This window comes from Mus caroli, unplaced genomic scaffold, assembly GCF_978045245.1.
Source record: "Mus caroli unplaced genomic scaffold, Mus_caroli_1 scaffold_2, whole genome shotgun sequence".
Lineage (NCBI taxonomy): Eukaryota > Metazoa > Chordata > Mammalia > Rodentia > Muridae > Mus > Mus caroli.
In genome coordinates this window covers 139,698,118-139,718,865 of record NW_028227257.1, presented here as the reverse complement: position 1 = coordinate 139,718,865, position 20,748 = coordinate 139,698,118, and the positions used below count along the sequence as shown (strand labels likewise).

General features: G+C 36.2%; 1 protein-coding gene across 3 annotated transcripts in view; it reads right to left on the bottom strand.

The window, feature by feature from the left end:
* The window catches only part of Lrp1b (LDL receptor related protein 1B), a 2,026,300-nt gene that overhangs the window by 591,013 nt on the left and 1,414,539 nt on the right, over positions 1-20,748 (bottom strand). For all 3 annotated transcript variants that reach the window (XM_021181392.3, XM_029472167.2, XM_029472172.2), the window contains exons 33-35: positions 11,637-11,777; positions 6,689-6,814; positions 3,764-3,895 (exon numbers count right to left, since the gene is read on the bottom strand). In XM_021181392.3, the coding sequence (XP_021037051.1) occupies positions 3,764-3,895; positions 6,689-6,814; positions 11,637-11,777 (399 nt within the window). The remainder of the gene's footprint in view (positions 1-3,763; positions 3,896-6,688; positions 6,815-11,636; positions 11,778-20,748) is intronic.

The window sequence follows — 20,748 nt, the reverse complement described above, 5'->3', positions numbered from 1 at the left end:
CAAATCCAGACCTTCAAAGAATAATAACAGAAAAAATCCAAAACAAGGACTGAAACCACACCCTAGAAAAAGCAAGAAAGTAATCCTTCAACAAACCTAAAAGAAGACAGCCACAAAAACAGAATGCCAACTCTAACAACAGAAATAATAGGAAGCAACAATTACTTTCCCTTAATATCTCTTAATATCAATGGACTCAATTCCCCAATAAAAAGACATAGACTTATAGACTGGCTACACAAACAGGACCCAACATTTTCCTGCTTACAGGAAACCCATCTCAGGGAAAAAGACAGACACTAACTCAGAATGAACGGCTGGAGAACAATTTTTCAAGCAAATGGGCTGAAGAAATAAGCTGGAGTAGCCATTCTAATATTTAATAAAATCGACTTCCAACCCAAAGTTATCAAAAAAGCCAAGGAGGGACACTTCATACTCATCAGCGGTAAAATCTTCCAAGAGGAACTCTTAATTCTGAATATCTGTGCTCCAAATGCAAGAGCAGCCACATTCATTAGAGAAACTTTAGTAAAGCTCAAAGCACACATTGTACCTCACACAATAATAGTGGGAGACTTCAACACACCACTTTCATCAATGGACAGATAGTGGAAACAGAAACTAAACAGGGACACAGTGAAACTAACAGAAGTTATGAAACAAATGGATTTAAAAGATATCTTCAGAACATTTTATCCTAAAACAGAAGGATATACCTTCTTCTCAGCACCTCATGGTACCTTCTCCAAAATTGACCATATAATTGGTCAAAAAACAGGCCTCAACAGATACAAAACTATTGAAATTGTCCCATGCATCCTATCAGATCACCATGGACTAAAGCTGATCTTCAATAACAACATAAATAATAGAAAGCCAACATTCACATGGAAACTGAACAACACTCTCCTCAGTGAAACCTTGGTCAAGGAAGGAATAAAGAAAGAAATTAAAGACTTTTTAGAGTTTAATGAAAATGAAGCTACAACATACCCAAACTTATGGGACACAATGCAAGCATTTCTAAGAGGAAAAAAATAGCTCAGAGTGCCTTCAAAAAAGAAACTAGAGAGAGCACACACTAGCAGCTTGACAACACACCTAAAAGCTCTAGAACAAAAGAAGGAAGCAAATTCACCCAAGAGGAGTAGGCAGAAGGAAATAATCAAACTCAATAGGGAAATCAACCAAGTGGAAACAAGAAGAACTATTCAAAGAATCAACCAAAGAGCTGTTTTTTTGTGAAAATCAACAAGATAGATAAACCCTTAGCCAGACTCACTAGAGGGCACAGGGACAGCATCCTAATTAACAAAATTAGAAAAGAAAAGGGAGAGATAACAACAGATCCTGAAGAAATCCAAAAGACCATCAGATCCTTCTACAAAAGGCTATATTCAACAAAACTGGAAAACCTAGATGAAATGGACAAATTTCTAGACAGATACCAGATACCAAAGTTAAATCAGGATCAGGTTAAAGATCTAAACAGTTCTATATACCCTAAAGAAATAGAAGCAGTCATTAATAGTCTCCCAAACAAAAAAAAAAGCCCAGGAGCAGATGGGTGTAGTGCCGAGTTCTATCAGACCTTCAAAGAAGATCTAATTCCAGTTCCTCACAAACTATTCCACAAAATAGAAGCAGAAGGTACTCTACCCAATCCATTCTATGAATCCACAATTATTCTGATACTTAAACCACAGTAAGATCCAACAAAGATAGAGAACTTCAGACCAATTTCCCTTATGAATATCGATGCAAAAATCCTCAATAAAATAAAATTCTCACTAACCGAATCCAAGAATACATAAAAGCAATCTCCAATCCTGACCAAGTAGGTTTCACTCTAGGGATGCAGTGAAGGTTTAATATACGAAAATCCATCAACGTAATCCACTGTATAAACAAACTCAAAGACAAAAAACACATGATCATCTCCTTAGATATGGAGAAAGCATTTGACAAAATCCAACACCCATTTATGATAAAAGACTTGGAAAGATCAGGAATTTGAGGCCCATACCTAAACATGATAAAAGCAATCTACAGCAAACCAGTAGCCATCATCAAAGTAAATAGTGAGAAGCTGGAAACAATCTCACTAAAATCAGGGACTAAGCAAGGCTGCCCACTTTCTCCCTACCTATTCAACATAGTACTTGAAGTCCTAGCCAGAGCAATTGGAAAACAAATGTTGATCAAGGGGATACAAATTGGAAAGGAAGAAGTCAAAATATCACTTTTTGCAGATGATATGATTGTATATATAAGTGACCCTAAAAATTCCACCAAAGAACTCCTAAATCTGATAAACAGCTTCAGTGAAGTAGCTGGATATAAAATTAACTCTAACAAGTCAATGGACTTTCTCTACACAAAGGATAAACAGGCTGAGAAAGAAATTCAGGCTCAAACACATACACTTTCTTAAATGATGAAAATATTTTTTTTAAACTTAGGACATTACTGTCCATGTGACTCCAAGCATTTAGTCTAAGATAACTTTTTTTGGACCTTGTCCTAGATGGAAAGACAAATGCTTTACTGTCTGCATTCATGTGGTAGATACAGGCAGATTTCTGTGAATTTGAAGCCAGCCTATTTTAGGCTGGGAAGAAAATCCAAATAATACTAATACTAATATTTATATTAATACTAATACTAATAAATACTAATAGTATTAATAATAATAGGAAAGAAAGAACAGGAAAGTAATATTTTAACAATTTCTTAAGATTCTCAAAAATTTAAAAAGAAAAAAAATTTCCAGCAAGGGAGAAAATGTTGCCACTAGAAATCCATGTGCTGATAAACAGCACATGGATTTTATGTGTATAAGTGTCATGTGGTTGCTGGAATTGTAGTTGGATGCTTGCTAAGTGCAACAGGTACTCTTAATCATTGAACCATTTTTCCATGCTAAAGATTATTTTTAATATTTTAAAAATTGTTTATAAATCAAAGACCCATTATCTTTTTAATATTAGATAAGTTTACATTACAGAAACATTGGTACACTGTCTTATTATTTCAACACTAAACCATGAACACAGGAAACATGTAACTTGGTTGAGAGGAAAACAAATTTGCTTTTATAACATTAAAGTCTTAATTGTAGAATAAGAAATGTAAATAGTAAACAGATGACAAAGACACATAACCATTGCTGGTGTGACTTTGGCAGTTATCTGACCACAACTTATTGGCTTCAATACATTCAACAGTGTTTACTATTAAATTCCTGTGGTTAATTTGAGCCAGCCACAGCAGTCTGGTAGTCTCTGATTGCTTTCTTTCATTATTTGCTAAACCACATGGAATTAAAGCAACTCTACTTCCCCATATATACTGCCTTAAAAGTTATAGAAAATGTCTTACCATTGGTAATTCATCATGAAAGTATTTCCAATAAGTATACCTCAAGAAGTCAATAGATTGGAATGATCTATTGGGGTATATTTATATTTATAACTAGAGAAAAGTAAAATATCGTTTTATTTATTTGAAGAAACAAAACTATCAGTTGTCAGTCATGGTGTACAAATATATTTTTAAAACAAAATTTCTCTTTAGAAAAAAGATTTATTTGGTTTCTTTTAGGGGGCAGATGAAATTTAATTAGAACAATTAGTACAAGGCTGAAATTCATCTTTAATTTAATGTCAACTTTTCTACACAAGTACAGATTGAAAGTTATATTGCCATCATGTTTTCTGAACAGAGCATTATACATACATTACTCATGACATATACTTACCTGCATGGAAGTCTATCCCCACAGCAAAAGCAGCTCCTGATATTGGCATCAGAGCATCCACTTTGTCACGTGGCTCAAGAGGGATCCCGCGGATTCCTTCATGAACAGAGTACATAAGAAAAGATTCTATACCTAAATGGAGGAAAGAGAACTTAAAATGAATACTTCACATAACAATACATTCATATCATCTCTATAATATTAATTTATATTTGTGAATGTTTCTTAGCTTCATATACATAGTTGTATAGATCCCAGGACTGAAAGATGTATAAGCCAAGGCCCTGAAACTCTGTTGTGCATTGCATTCTCTCAAAGGGTTTCATAGCTCACAGGTCCCAGGAGCCAGAAAAGGGGAAAATAAAAGGCTGGTCAGCAATGGCCTTGGTATGAGATCATTTCCAGAATGTCTGGCCTCACAGGAAATATGTACTGGCTACTGAAAGTAATGGCTTTTATTTACACAACTACATTATTAGTTAGAGTTGACATTCAGAGTTTTAAGGGAACACAGTGAACTTCTTAATTACTTTAGATTCAAATGGGCTAAGTAATAATGTATTAAGTTTTGCCCTTAATACATTTTAGAACATCATAAAAACATATGAATATAAAGATGTTATTGTAAAGTAAGTATATAGATATAATCTTACTACCAGAAGTTCGTATACTAACACTTGTTCAGTTTGCTAATATATTGGAAAATACATACCACACACACAGATATCATTAAAATAAGTGTATCTATCTTTAAATATGCCTATTACTTGTAAATCACAAAACTTGATCTTAGCTAATGTCCTTGTACCTCAGTTTTATGATTAGAAAATTAGGTGATCCATCTCATCAATTTACAAGGGTGAAAGTAAGTCACAATGTTCCAAGATCCTTTCAATAGAGACTGACATAGAATAATGGCCACTTACATATATTATTTTAAATGCAATAAGTTATAATTCTGGCTTATATATTTCTCAAGTAGTATAGGGATATTGTTTAAGATAAAACTGAGGTTTTTCTTTTGAGTTTATGTTTATTTATTTATTTATTTAATGTATATGAGTATTCTATCTGCATATACAACTGCTTGCCTCAGGAGGGCATCAGATCACATTATAGATAGTCATGAGCCACCATGTGGTTGCTGGGCATTGCACTCAAGATCTCTGGAAGAGCAGCCCATCCTCTTAACCACTGAACCATCTTTCCAGTCCCAAAACTGAGTTCTTATTATTGGCTGTACAATATAACTAAAAAAAAAATCAATATTTTGTAAAATAGCATATCTAGAAACTATGGAATAAAAAGAGTGCATGGAATCTTTAAGGTGGTACATAGTTGTCTCCCAGAAGTGTTCTTGTCCCTCGAATATGCATATCTGAAGCTCCAGATATCAGTGGTGTTTTGTCTAAATAGCTGGAAGAAATGAACAGGACTGATTTCAAATTGTGCAAATATCCCACCTAAAGAACCATGGCTGCTTACTCCAACATTAACAACTTTGAGTTGAGTGTAGAAGCAAGTAGTAAGTTGGAATTGAGGGGTTTGTTTGTGTGTGTGTGTGTGTGTGTGTGTGTGTGTGTGTGTGTGTGTGTGTGTGTGTCAAATTAGTTTTTAAAATTACAAACATTTAGGCTGGCAAGACAACTCAGCAAGTCAAGGCACTTGCTATTACTAAGGCTGAAGATCTGACTGAGTTCAATTCCCTGGATCCACATGGAAAGCATTCACTCCCAGACTCTCTCTGCTGTCCTCTATACCAAGGCTGTAACATGTTCATCCCAATAACAAAAAAAGAAAGGAAGAAAGTAACAAAGAAAAAAGGAAAGAAAGGAAGGAAGGGAGGGAGGTTGAGAGAGAGGGAGGAGGGAGGGAGGGAAGAAGAAAGGAAGGAAGCAAAGAAGAAAAGAAGGAAGGGAATAAAATAAGAAAGTTTTTGTGTGTGTGTGATAGTCCAAATATTTCTAACCATTAAATGTCAGTATGTGCAGTTAAGTGCCATACTATTTTCTGGAATTGATTTTTCTGAAAGTACTTGCAACCAAGTCAATAAAAACCTTGATATCATTGAACTATGCTTCCTTAATGTGAATTCATCATTTTTACTTACTAATTTTACCTGCTTTTAAGAAAAAAAGTAACCAAACTTATTTTGCTTTGGGATTCCCAGTTAATCAGCATTTGAGACATAAACTAAATGATGTTCTAGTCTGAAATTGAACTCTTCCACATGCCTCTTATTCAGAATGATGTGTGTGTGTGTGTGTGTGTGTGTGTTCTTGTTCTTGTTTTTCTTGTTGCAATCATTTGTTAGAAGCAGGAGCTAAATAAGTTTGAGGTTTTAAAGTAAACTTAAAGAAAACAATTATTCATCAAAAATGTTAAAAGCAGCAAGTAGATATAGATTGAAAACATTGGTTTCTGTTTTGACTACTGTTCTAGGTCAACTGGTATTAACAAGTTAACTTCTTTCCTCTGAAACTCTTAATAGATTCTGTAAAACAAAACAAAACAAAAATAATCCTCATTCCTTTCCTGTGACATGTTTTCTGTACTCTTCAATAAATACAGAACAAAACCCATTGTTAGGAACAGACAGACAAATGGATGGACAGAACAACAGATGGGCAGATGGATAAATAGACACACAAACAGACACAGACAAAGATATACCCACACACAAACCAAACAGAGAGAGATTACTCATAAAAGGAACACATAAGAAAACATATGGCAAACTCAAATTTAGGCTCACACGTTTTCTAAACTATTATAAGAGAGAGACTCTGTTCAGTCTTCAATAAGGTACCACTGCAGTTATTGCCTTAATAAGATGATTGTCTGGAAGTGCTTGACTAACATCTGTGAGGAGTCTATTGATGGATTCAGTAAGCATAGCACAGTCACGTTCTTGTGAGTGTGTACCTTGGCATGACATGCGGTTCTTCTGGAGATAATATCCCACTGTACACATACAAGTCCTGGTTGTTTCCGATGTTGGTAAGCAAAGCTGAGAACACCCACCATTGTTTACTTGGCAAGAATTGCTGCCTATAGAGACGGAAAACAGAACAAATGTAAAAAAAGAAAATAATAAAGAACACAGATTTATTAGGTATCAATCATGAGAACAAATACTTATGTCATTTGTTTCTAAATATAGTTGATGTGTGTTGAATATGACAGCTCAGTCTTCCAAATCAGTTAAAGTGGGAGATTATGATGCCCTTCAGGTCATATCAAAAACCAAAAAGAGTTTTCATAAAAACTGTCATTAACACTTCAATTTCTGGCTTTTTTGTTTTGTCTGCTGAGGCATGTCTGACTAGGTAATGCTCAGCTTGACTAGAACCCACGGCCATCTTACATTAGCTTCTCAAAGAATGGTTTTCAGGGCATATGCCATCATGCTCTGCTGTCAGGGACCTTAAAAGTATTGTAAAATAACCGAGAAAGGACAATGGTTCCTTTCTGTTTCACCTTTAAAAGTGCAGGATACATGTGTGCATGTTTTAAATTTATTTTTAAAGGCAAATTATATTCTATATTCCAGCGAACATAATTCTCCTAAAATATATAGGAAATGTACCCAAAAGAATCATGTAATTTATTGGCATATTAATTTTACTCATTGCTCATTCCTATATCTTGAAAATGACAAATATTAGTCAGGCAATCCCAGGTTGACATCCTATACACATCTTCCATTGCGTTCATTAAGCCCAATGACCTAATTAAGTCCACAGTGTAACGTTGTTAAGTAATTTACATTCTGCCCTGTAAGTTTGTTAAATAGCACATTTTTACAACATTTTTATTGATCTAGGACAGTGCGCAATGCTATTTAATGGGCTTGAGCTCTGCTATAAGGTTCAGTAAATCCAATGATCCTCTCAAAGCACGCTGAGACATGCATCAGTAGGACTCTACAGGAGATTCCAAATGCCAACCCACTTCATTATTTCTCATCTTCTAAATGCAAGACAGTTGAACAGAATTTAATTGTTCAAAAGAATCTGTCACCATCCTTGTCATTTTTGAAGTGTGAAATATTTTCAATTTGGGAGATTGCCTATCAGGAGATTGAGCACATTCTCAGCCCATTTCTTTACCCATAGCTCAGCAATATTGAATCTGTTAGAAGTACCTTGAAGTTTTAAAGCAATTCCATGTGTCTCTTATGAGAGCTAGAGAAGGTAGATGATTCAAAAGGTGACTTAAAGTGACAGTTCAGATCTCTGATGTTTTCATCAAAAATACGACTAAGTTTAAAAATGTGTAGGAATTCTAAATTGATTATGCACATGCTTCACTTGGTGAAAAGCATGTGAATACATGTTATGTTAATGTTATTCTTTATACTCATGCTTTACATGAGTTTTGTTCTTCAGCTAACACTAAATACTGAAGCCTAGGAAGGAATGGACAAGTGGTATTTCAACATAAAGTTTAAGGAAACAGCACTTAAGAGCTGAGGGAGATGAAAAAGAAAGAAAAATAGATCAAGGAAGAGAAAGAACACACAAAAGTAAGAGAATTTGAGAAAGAACATTCATATGAGCAGAAGTATGGAAGAAGTAGAGAAAAGAACAGCAATGAATGGAATGCTGTGTAACTACAGTGCAGGCAATAGAGTTTACACTTATTTGTTGATAAATAAGATTTACATACTTTAACACATTTGTACAATAAGAACATACGTTTCACAGATAACCTCTGTGGAGAGAAAATATAGAAAATAATAATGAAAATGGCCATATGTAAAGTATTTTCTTTTAGTATATAAAGACACAAATAGGAAGCGATTGCCATCATTTTAAAGTAGCCATTTTTGTAGTGATTATTGAGTTAAAAGTTGTAGTTTAGATTAATGTTTTATGGTGAGATTGATGTTCACAACTCATACGCCAAATGACAAGTGGAGCTGCAAAGTCCATTTGACTAAGAAAACCTCAACTCTCCAGTGATCTGTGTCAAAAATGACAAATGAGGCAGTTAATTGTAGTTTGAAATCCAAGGAGGTAATAATGTTAACACCTTAAAGAGCCCTAAATTGCTCATATTTCATTCTAATGAAGCTTTCAAGCCGCCGACAGTGATTCTGTTAATGACATTGTCTTTCAAACAGATGGTTTTATCACCGTTTTCCAGTGAGAACAGTGTAGTTGTAGGCTACCACCGGATCTAAGGGTTAAAGTTATTGGAGACTTTTGTAGTGCATCGATTACCCAGTACCACCTATAGGGTAAATTCTTCTAGGTAATAGAAGTGTAGCTGACAAGAGTAGAATCAAGAATCACCCCACCTCTCATCAGTCCAGTATTTACAAAACTGATAGGCAGTTTTACAAGAAGTATGTATTGCTCACTTTGAAAAGGCCAATTTGGTCATATCTCTAGGTACGGTGTTCAGAACTGCTTCTTCCTCTGCCTGTTTCTATGAGTGCTGTTCTTTCTAAGGCTGTGTTTCAATACATCTCTGAAATATGTTCATTTGCATGCTATGCAATCAAATTTATAGTGGTATTGTAAATTTTGTAGTTTTTACTTAATACATTTATATTGAATAGACATGAAAATGCCTTACAGCATTTTATTTACTATCAGTAATTACACATTGTATAGTATAATCTACATGACTTGAATACACACAAATAAATACCTATTTCTATTTTTCTTTCTTTTTTCTTTTCTTTCTTTCTTTCTTTCTTTCTTTCTTTCTTTCTTTCTTTCTTTCTTTCTTTCTTTCGTATATGTTTTTCTATGCTGGAGATCAAATTCAAGACCTCATAGATGCTAAGCCAACATTCTACCACTGAGTTACCCTTGAAACATATTGTTTATTTAGACATAGAAAATGTTGTTTAATTTTAGTGAAACAATATTTGATTATTGTATACAGTGGGAAGAGGAAAAGGGAAAAGTGACAATAGAAAACAGGAATGAGGGGCTGGTGAGATGGCTCAGTGGGTAAGAGCACCCGACTGCTCTTCCGAAGGTCTGAAGTTCAAATCCCAGAAACCACATGGTGGCTCACAACCACCGGTAATGAGATCTGATGCCCTCTTCTGGTGTGTCTGAAGACAGCTACAGTGTACTTACATATAATAAATAAATAAATCTTAAAAAAAAAACAGGAATAAAATATTCAAAGAAAAATAAAGTGTTGTGGAAGGAATGTAGATTTGAGCACAAGAGTCACTTGTGAATTGTTATCATTTCAACAATAAAAAACCCTTAATCATCTTACAATTGATTTTTAAATAATCTTTTTTTTTGTTCCAAGAAAAGATATATCTTCCTTCAATCCCAACAAGTATTCTAGACCAAAATTTCAGTCTTTGAAAGGCATTGCAGGTAGCATTGTATTGTGTTTACCGCTGAGTAGGTGACAGCAACCCTGACTCTATGGATGTTGTACTGTTCTTCGGAAATAGTGGGTACCCTGAACCCTTCTCTTTAGCCTACAACTCTTTTATTTGGTCTACATATCCCAAATGAGGTGGATTAAACATTTTTTCTTAATGTCCAAATAGAGTTTTGAAATTTTCTTTGAGAAAAAAAGTATCTGACGATAAGGATTTCCATGGCAGAAATTAAAATAAGGTAGTAACATATGGAAATCAGTTTAAGAAAATTGTATGTAGACGTGGAAAATGATTAAAAGAAGTAGTGGAGGAGGAAGTCCATAGAGAAGGTTTTAGGAAGTAGTATGAGTTTGTGAGTTTCATTTTCAGAAGAGTATTATGCTAATGCCATTGTTCCTGTAGCAAAGACTTAGAAAGGCCTAGCCTGTGCTTAGCTGCAGGGCCTGGATCTCTAATCCGAATGCCATCTGTGCACTGTGACAAGTGTGCCTATATAAGCCATCAACTAATTCCAGTCCATTTCACAGCCCACCATTTGCACAAGTGAAACACAACCACAAATGCTCAGGGCCAAACAACATTGTGCTTTAGGATATGCAATTCTTAACATCAACTGAGTGTATTTGAAAATGTCTGGACTAGTGACATAATATATACATTTTCATTCAATATGTTTTCTTATATCTGTAATTTTTGCTCAATGTCATACAATATCAATTAAGTGAAAAATGGAGAATCTTACCACAGCCTTGCTGTTGTGAGTTTGGTCTAATGCTGCTTGTTAATGTTAATGTGAGTCCCCAAATTTGCATGAGAATCACCACATCACACATAAGACACTAAAGGAACCTTACCCCAAATTGGTTTTGATTGGTAAATAAAGTTGTCAAGGGGTAATGGCTGGGCAGGGAGACAGAGGTAGAGCTTTTTGGATTCCCAGGAAAGAGAACAAGGAAGGACGAAGTGGGAAAAGGTTAGAAGCAAGGGCACCCCACCTGACAAGGTGTGGGACAGAGCACAGTAGTCATGTATGAGCCAGGGAAGGGCTGCCCAACTGGGTCCAGGGCAGCTAATATGGAATGTAGACTTTGAGTAAGTAACAATTTGGGAATATCAGAGGGTGGATTAGCTACATGGAAGTTAGGAAGAGGCCCAGCCATTGAACTTTTCAAGACCAATCAAAATATAGAGACTGTGTGTCTGTAATTCATTCAGGCACCCAGAACATTGGGGCAGGTGGCCAGCTGCCACCACTGCGGGATTTATAATTGAGTGCATTAATTGGGAACTGCTACACCTTGCCAATGCCTTAAAATTAACATTGTATCTTATGTGAAACCATTTTTTTTCTTCAGTATTTTTTCCCTCAGGACATTATATAGTTCACTCCTGCCCAACCTCTGTAACTGAAGGTTAGAATAGGAAAAGCCAATTGTTTAATTGAGAAAACTGTGGGAAAGAATATTTGCTTAAACAGTGTTACAAGTTCAGTGCGCAGGGACATACCTTGTTGTGCTTCTTTGTCATACACTTTCATGTGAACAACTCCGGAAGTCTTATTTCGCAGAATGCTGGGATTTCTTCCATCTCTTTTGTTACAAGTCCCCAGTTGAGCTAAGTTGTGATCTGCCCACCAGAGTTTCTTATCTACATAGAAAAGAGATCGTTTTTTCTTTCAGAGGAGATTGTAATCTACTTACTAATGTAAATTTAACAAAACAATACTTCATGATTCACTTTGTTGTATTTCAAATCATTCCTAATCAAATTCTAAAATTACTTTTATGCTAAACTGTAAAATACAGTGATAAGGGGTTGCTGCCATTTTCTCCCTCCTTCTTCAGTAACTTCAACTAACTTACTTCTTTCTTCCTTCCTAGTTCTTTCTTCCTTCCTTTTTTCTTTTCTTTTCTTTTTTTTTCTTTTCTTTTCTTTTCTTTTCTTTTCTTTTCCTTTCCTTTCTCTTTCTTTCTTTCTTTCTTTCTTTCTTTCTTTCTTTCTTTCTTTCTTTCTTTCTTTCTTTCTTTCTTCCATTCTTCCTTTCTTTCTGTTTGTCTGTCTTTTGTTTGGTGATTAAATGTTTTTCAGTAAATGTAAAGGTTAAAGCCCTGACAAGATTGTGAGACATGAAACCTACAAAGATGCTATTAAGTTTTTTTTTCCTTCAGTTGGCCATCAGCAAGCAGTCTACCTTAAAAGAAGTTTGTTTTCCCAGTGGGATGCCCTTTGAGAAACTAAATTTTAATTTGCAAGTAGTCAAGTTGTTATCAATTGAATTTTATTTTTTCTTAAATAATTAATATCCAGGCTAATGATGAGTTTACGTAGTAAAACAATTCCCTATCATGTAGAAAGCACTGTTTTAGATGTCCAGTAATCCATGAGTTGGGTGTGGCATAACCCATCTACAATCTTAGCATCTGAAAAGTGAGACAGAAGAAATAGGTAATACTCAGCTACAAGGATAGTTTGGGATACATGAGATTTTACCTCAAAATAAAAACTAAATAAATATCCTTACAAACTACACTATATGTGAATATGTACAGATATAAATAAATATTTCTAATTAATGTGGTGTGGTGGTTTGAATCAGAGTGGCCCTGAGGTGTAGTCTTGTTGTAGGTATGGCCTTTTGCTTCACTGACGATGGCTTTGAAGTTTCAAATGCTCAAACTATGGCCTAGTTGTTCTCTCTTCCATTTTCATGCATGAAAAACTCAGTCCTATGTAGAACTCTCAGCTACCTCTCCAGCCACATGTCTTCCTGTGTGCCACTGTGCTTCCCGCCATTATTATTATGGGAAAACCTTGTGAAAAAGTAAGCCAGCCCTAAATAAATATTTTCCTTCATAGGAAGGTATTATTCATAGCAATAGAACATTGACAAAGACAGAAGTTAGTCCCATGAACTACGGCTTTGCTGTGTGACACCCATGACCATGGTTTTTGTAGGATGGATATGGAGTTCAGATTTAAAAAGCAGCTGAATAATTTAAGCCAGGGCTTAAATGGACATACTAGTAGAAGAAGGGAAGACCAATATGTATTATGATCATGGGCTGGTTCAATGGGTTTCAAAGAAGAATTTTACTAAGCGGTCTACAGATGGCTCTTGTGATATTTTGGTGAAAATTTTATTTTTGTCCTTGTCAAGAGGTCTACTTGAGTCTAAACTGAAGGGTTTTGGATTATTATTACTGGCAGAAGAGATTTCAAAACAACCTAGTATTGAGTGTTGTCACATGCTTATTAGTGACCAGTTTGACAAAGATCTATAACATAAAGGAGCATGCAAGGCAATACACACACACACACACACACACACACACACAGTATAGTTTGAAAAGAAAGGAGCATCGTTAAATATAATGACATGATGGTAAACACAGTGCTGTAGGAGATAAACAGATCAAAGGCCTGATCCTCATTGGAATAAAGGGAGTAGTGAACTCAGGTCAATACTCTACAGAGCTAATCTTCCAAACTGTGGAAAGCAATTATAGAAAAGCATAGGGCTGGGTGTAGTAGTCCATGATTTTATTCTCAGCACTAGAGAGACAAAGGCAGACAGATCTCTGTTTGAGGCCAGCCTGGTTTATAGAGCAAGATCCATAACAGCCAAAGTTAGGCAGTAAAGGAAACTATTAAATACAGAAAGCAAGAGAAAATGTGTTTGAATGAGAAGGTCATGTTCTAGCCCCAGCAAGCAGACGAATTTTCTAACTTTAGACTTATCCTTCTGGCTTTATAGTCAATAATATAAGAAAGGGGTTGGCAAATATTTCTCCACACCTAAGAAAAATCTATTGAGGTCAGTCACATGTTAGAGGTGTCCCTTTGTGGAAACCTAAAGAGGCCATTTTGTGAAACTGAAAGAAAAGCCTGCATTTTGTTGAAGACCCCAAAATGTTGAAGATGTTGGAGTTGTGTGAAACTGTGAGGCCAGGGGAGCCATGGAGCCAAGGAAAGCTGTCCTGTAACAAGAGTGGGCTCAAGGCATGTCCAAACTCCAGAAATTTCATTCTAAGATTAGAAGGAGCAGTGCTGCTTCCCCACCTGCCCTGGGCCTGCATGTCCTGGTGACCTATGCTCTCACCTTTGTTCCACATAGCTTGTAGCAAGGCTAAATTTCCTCTTTCCAGCAGCACCTGGAATTCCTCCTTACGCAAATGAGGCATCTCCAGCACCCTGGCCTCAGTCAATGACATACTCATCCCAAAGCTGCTGCTCATCCCTGAAAGGTTTAAATACCCTTTGTCCCCCACCCCCACAATTCAATGAGTTGTCTTGCTGAAGACTGCCTCCCAGGCGTCTATTTTTGACAAGCTCACTTGTATCTTGTGGTCTCATCACCAATGGCCTTTTGCACTTTGCTTTCCCTCTTGGGCCACTGGTCCTGATTGCAGGTGATCATGCTCTTAGGCATGAGGGAGCAGAATGGGAAAGATAGGATACCTGCCAAACAGAGCTGCTAAACTAGTGTGTTAAACCAGCCCAGGACAGAAGATAAAAGCTAAAAGGAGTTTGAGATCTGAAGAGCAGTTTGACATGACTGTCTGTTTGATGGTCTTGCTTTGGTCCAGTATTTTATCAACAGGCTCTTCCTCCTACCTTTTGGAATGGTGATGTGTATCTTATGCAATCATATGAATTTTGCAGGAAAGTGGATGGAACTAGAAAATATCATCCTGAAAACATGTAACCCAGACTCAAAAGGATAGGTATGGTACATACTAAGTGAGAAGTGGCTGTTAGCCATAAAGTGTGCAATACTCATGATATACCCCACAGACCCAAAGAAGTTAACTAAGAAGAAAGGCCCAAAGACAGATGCTAGACCAGGAACCCTGCTTCTACACATTCATGAGCAGACAATTTAGGGAAGTATCTAATTCTACTGCATGTTGAGACTGCCTCCTATTTGATTTCCAGTGATTTCAGCCTCTACAGACAGAACTTCAAGGCACTCCATTTTTTTGCTCTCTCTCTCTCTCTCTCCCTCCCTCCCCCTCCCCCTCCCCCTCCTCTCTCTTGCTTGCACTAGTTTGACTTTATAAAGAGATGAATGCTTCCAAGCCTCTGGAACCCAACTTGAACTTCTTTATATTTCTCATTGTGTCCTGTATTCTTTTAAATTGAACATAACATAGGCATTCCCTAAACATCTGTAAAATTAGTGAGGAATAAATCTCTCTATAGTATTTCTATTACAATTGCAATTTAGAAAACAATTAACTAAATCCAGCAGTCTTGCTAACTAAATGCCTTGTTAAAAATACGAATCTTTTTAAGAATTTCTCCAACATAGAAAACTTTGTTTTTTACTATAAGTATTCCATGTAATTTTGCTATTTTTCTCCCACAACCTATTCTTTTGCTTCAATTTGGCATGAATATGCTAGAAATGTTTGAATTAAAGAGCAATTTCTCTCATAGGTAAATATGCTTTCCCTGCTGTAGCAATAAGGACCACACTTCTAGATCATATGCCAAATTGTCTTATTTATTTATTTCAGTTTTTTCTTTGACAGGATTTCTCTGTGTGTATCCCTAGCTGTTCTGGAGCAGGCTTTTGGATATTAGGCTGGCCTTGAGATCACAGAGATTCATTTGCTTCTGCCTTCTGAATTCTGGGACTAATGCTTCCAAATCTGACCATATGTTCAATTCTTCAACCTTAGTTTTCTAGACTGTGACAATATTTGGCTTAGCATCTTTAAAAAAGGTAATTAACTTCAATGGTGCTATAAACAGGGACCTTGTATCAATGACTTTATACACTGATGTAATCAGTACATCAAAAGAGAGGAAACACTAGTTTTGGCTAAGCGTCAGTACATACCATTGATAGTTTCGGACATATGTGAGATATCTTGAAGGTATAGCAGAGGACTGTCATTCTGTAGCCAAGTCTCATAGAAGTTTGGTTTGGGCTTTTAGATAATATTTGGACTGTTTAAGGTAACAATGATGGACAGACAGGGTATATGTAAATCAGATGTAGAATGACATGGTTTAAGAAAAATAGTTTTAGTGGTCCCATTGATAAATAGTATCATGTGATAGAGAATTATGATTGCCAACCTGAATATGCTGAGAAATAATAATGATTATATGGCCAGACACCCGCAATGCTTGTAAGATATTCCCAAAATAGAAATTACTGAACAGGAAGACCACCTCAGAGTGGGTTACACAACCAACTTAAAGTGACAGCAACAAAAGACCCACCAACCACTTCAGGGACAGACATTAGACAGTAAGACACATATTCAGAATGGGTCATAATTGCAGACACTGGGGACTGATGGAATAAATAGAAAAAGCAGAAAGTCTAATAGAGTTGGCATCCTTACTGCTTCCTGATGATGTCAACTGCTTGGCTCATTTTCCCTCAAAATAAATGGACTAAAGCCATGAACCACAGTAATTTTCTTGATCATTTTAAGTTTATTCTGCCAGGAATTTGTCACAGGGAAGGAAAATTAATCCAGATATAAAATGAAAGATGTTACAATAGGTATTTCAAGAAATGTATTTTGTAATAATATTTGTATGTGTCTTAAATTAATGTATTAAATATATAAATATTCATATTTACACATATATACAAATACACACACACACATATATATATATATATACAAATATATACACACACATATATATATATACAAATACACACACACACACATATATATATATATATATATGTACATATCGCACATATATGGAATTTGTTTAATGTAAGAACAGTTAGAACCCTGTGCTCAGATTGAGTGACCACTCTGAAGTCTGTAGTTGTCAAAGAGGAGAATTGGGAAGGACCATGAGTGAAAAAAATGGGTGGCAATGTATATCAGAGTTTTTAAGATTTGACCCTGAACTGCCATCATCTGGCCTTGTTTGACTATGCATTGCTGGTTCCATCTAAGGTGCAGCCTATATCTGTCGACACACTTGCAGATTTTTCTCCTGCTAGCGCTGCTGCTTCTGTGACACCTTAAACAGACCTCTGAAGCAGCTAGAGACTTTGGGAAATGTGGCCTTGTGCATAAAATTACGAATATTTAAAATCTCCCATTACACTAATGGGCAGGTAAGGTTAAGATTCACAACCTTCCTGCTAAATAAGAAGGCACACTCCTTAATTTATTCATTTAAGGAAGGTGGCATGTGGGCACTGTGAGATATTAAGAGGTTTTGCATTTGGGGAAAATTGTCTAACTTAGTGCTTTCAAGAAAGAGATAATTGATAGATTCTGTCTCTATATTCAAAGCCTTTTCCATGTGCTTATTGTAGATGATATGTAAACAATATCTAGCTAACAGAAATATGAGGAAATAGACAAGAAACACTGAATACTTACCAATCACTACTATATGCCATGTGTTCATTACCAGAATGAAATACTAGTAACAGGCTAGCTTTATAAAGAAAAGAGCTTATCTAGTTCAGAGGTTTAGATTCCACATAACAGTGAGCTAGCTATATGGTGGAGGTACCTCCTGGAGTGTCATATCATGTCAAATAGTGATGAGATAATACAAAGAAGCAAGAAGAATATAGCTCACAGCACAGCTTGTTTCTCTTGTGACAGTTCTGTTGAGATAACCCAATGGTCCCTAGAGAACTATCTTCTAATATCCATCTCCAGTGACCACAGACCTCTCAGCAGTGTTATTTCTTAAAGGGTTCAGAGCAGCTTCCAATACTGCCACCTTAGGGAACAATCCCTCAGTACACAGACGGGTTGAAAACACCAAGACCAGAAAAAAGTAGAATATTAAAGTACAATTAAGGAGATTGCAACAGAAAGTAAAACAGAGCAAATTAAATAATTTTTCTGATATATAATTATGATGTAACAAAATAAGAGAAAAACTCAGAAAGTAGCTAATTTTGAAGGAAAATATGTAACAAATTGGTAGACTATAGAAGTGTCTACAGAACAGAACCAGACAATTATTTATAATTATACTAGGGCCATTGCATTTTTATGCGGAACCTATTGTAAGTCAGGACCGCCCCTCCACCTGGACCATCAGAGGCAGCAATATCTGCACACAGCAGCCATCAGCCGGCTATAAGGTACTGTGAGGGATGGGCTTGCTATTGTTTCTCTGAAGCCTAATGCCAAGTCTATTTCTGATGCCAGTGAGGAGACTAGAAATTTCTTTTCTTTGCCCTTTCCAAGACATCTTTCCAGCTTAAAAGAGATAATTTGGAGAAAGGTGAAGGTGGCAGAACAGGACTCAGAATTTAGTTTGAAGCTTTAGTGACCTTGAACTAGCAGAGGTTGCCCTAAAATCCTTGCAATTCAAGTGAGAAGCATGCCTCAGAGAGTCTTGAAGGCTGAGTCTGAGGTTACAAAGAGCAAAACTCGAGGATGACAGGTCATTTAATTTTCAAGCCGATGGTTTGACTGTGTTGTCAGTGAGCCATCATCTGTGGGATGGTGAAGGCAGAATGTTATTGAGAAGCTGTGGGGTGCACTAACAGAAACCAGTCAGTTTTGAGTGACTGCTTGCTGAGGTGTCCAGTAACAAGCATTTAAAAAGCAGTGTTGTTTACTGAGGACTGATGATCCTTAAAATCTACATAAGGAAAAGGAAGAGCAAGGTTGGTTCGGAGGAAGTGGAGGGAAACACCAGATAGCTCAGGTAACAACAGATAATTCAGGCATTTTAATTACACACATTGAAAACACATATACATTTTCTATTGCAGTTGTACAAATTAGATTTTGACATATGTGCTTATATTCTCCCACTTTCTATCACCCATTCCCAGGTTCATATAGAAGTTGGTAGGATTGCCCTTTCCAAAAGCAGAGTCTCCAAGCATTTCTGAAATGTGTTGGAGATGGTTTCACATGTCCCTCAAGACATAAGGTTGAAATTTAGGTCCAAATGTAAGTAAAATATTTTTAAAAAACTAGAAACTTAGTTTGTCTGTGGAATTTAGAGGTAGGATTTGGGAGATGATTGAGATTAGATAGACTCCTCAGGAGGGGTCCCCATCAGTAAATTAGGATACCTTTATTAGTAAAGGTGGCACAAGGAGATACACATACATTTTTGTCCTTCAGACATTCAATGCTGATCACTGCTTTGAACATCTTCCACCAAGAGGCTCATCCCCAGATGTGGTCGTTTAATCTTAGATCTCCAGATATAAAGCCACAATCAACCCATCTCAATAAAAATTAGACTTGGAGGTATTGTGCTATGGTGGGATTAACCCCACCATCATGGATTTTGTAATTGCTTCATTCACTAATATACCTACTTCTAGCCCATGAACAGACATTTCCAAACTAGGCTCAAATATATCTATTGAGTGTTTTGTAGTCTTGAGGACTAGAATATGTCATCTGGTCTTTTGAGATTAATTCTATAACAGCATTCATAATTTTATAGTACTTTATATGTCTATCTCCTTGTTTAAAATATGATTCATTGGTGATGAGCCTAACATTTCTGTCAGCCACAACCACCCGGAGTAAACAAACCCGAGCTCTCCAGCTGCAGAGCTCACAGGGTATTATGTTGTAGAAGTCGGGTATCAAACACATTATTTATTTAGGTTCTTTCGAACATCAGTGAAGTGATGAATAAGCACACCATAGGAAAAGGAGCATCCTGTTTGGAACGAAAGGTGGCTGTGGATCAACAGACACAGCAATTCTCTCCCCTCCTATTTTCTGCTTTCAAACAGAATAGTTTCCCCTGTAAAAACGTTCTAAATTTCTCTGGTGAAAATATTCCTCTCTCCCACACAGAAGGGAGAGAATGACTTATACCCTGGAGTCAGTGCTGAAATGTGTGCACACAGGCAAGCGTTTCTTAAATCCCTTAGCTTCCTTTACTTACTCCCACATATTTCCAACTCATTTCCTCATTATTTGTGTCTTTTGAAATCCCAAACTCAGTTCCTTTGTTAAAATGTGACATAGGCCCAATTCTAACCATTCAGCTAAGCTTCATTTCTTTTCCGAGAATCCCATGGGTATGAAGTATTTTAAATTGTCTTTTCTTCTGTTCACCTCTCCTCCTTTCTACTGGTTTAATTCACAGCCCACTAGACTCTAGATAGAACAAAGCTTTGTCTCCCATTTCTGTAATTTCTGGTCAAGAATTTTCTTAAAACTACTGGTTTCTTTGTGGTTATATTTTATTGCTTTTTGTTTTGCAGCACTGAGGAATGTATCCACGGCCTCATGCGACTGTACATGTGTTCTAAACCTTGCATTTCCATATAGATTTTTCCTCACTATCAGAGATATCCAGAAGGAAACCTTGCACTTGTGACAAGCAGATTTCTTATGTAATATGACCCAGATGATTCATCTCAGGAGATGTCCATCATTTTTTTAAATATTCTGTAGAGAACCAGATTGTCTCCACTTTAGGCTTAAAACACCTTCTTATAGTAAAAACAAACTAGGCTCATGTTATTTTTTTGATTAAACTTCTGTTTCTCAAGGATTGGGCTATGCTCCCCCTGTAACCTTAAGTAGAAATTGTTCTATACTGCCTGTTCCAGGTGCAATAATCATGTATTTGTTTCAGAAAAAGTTCTAACCATTTTGCAACCCTACCTTTGTTTCAA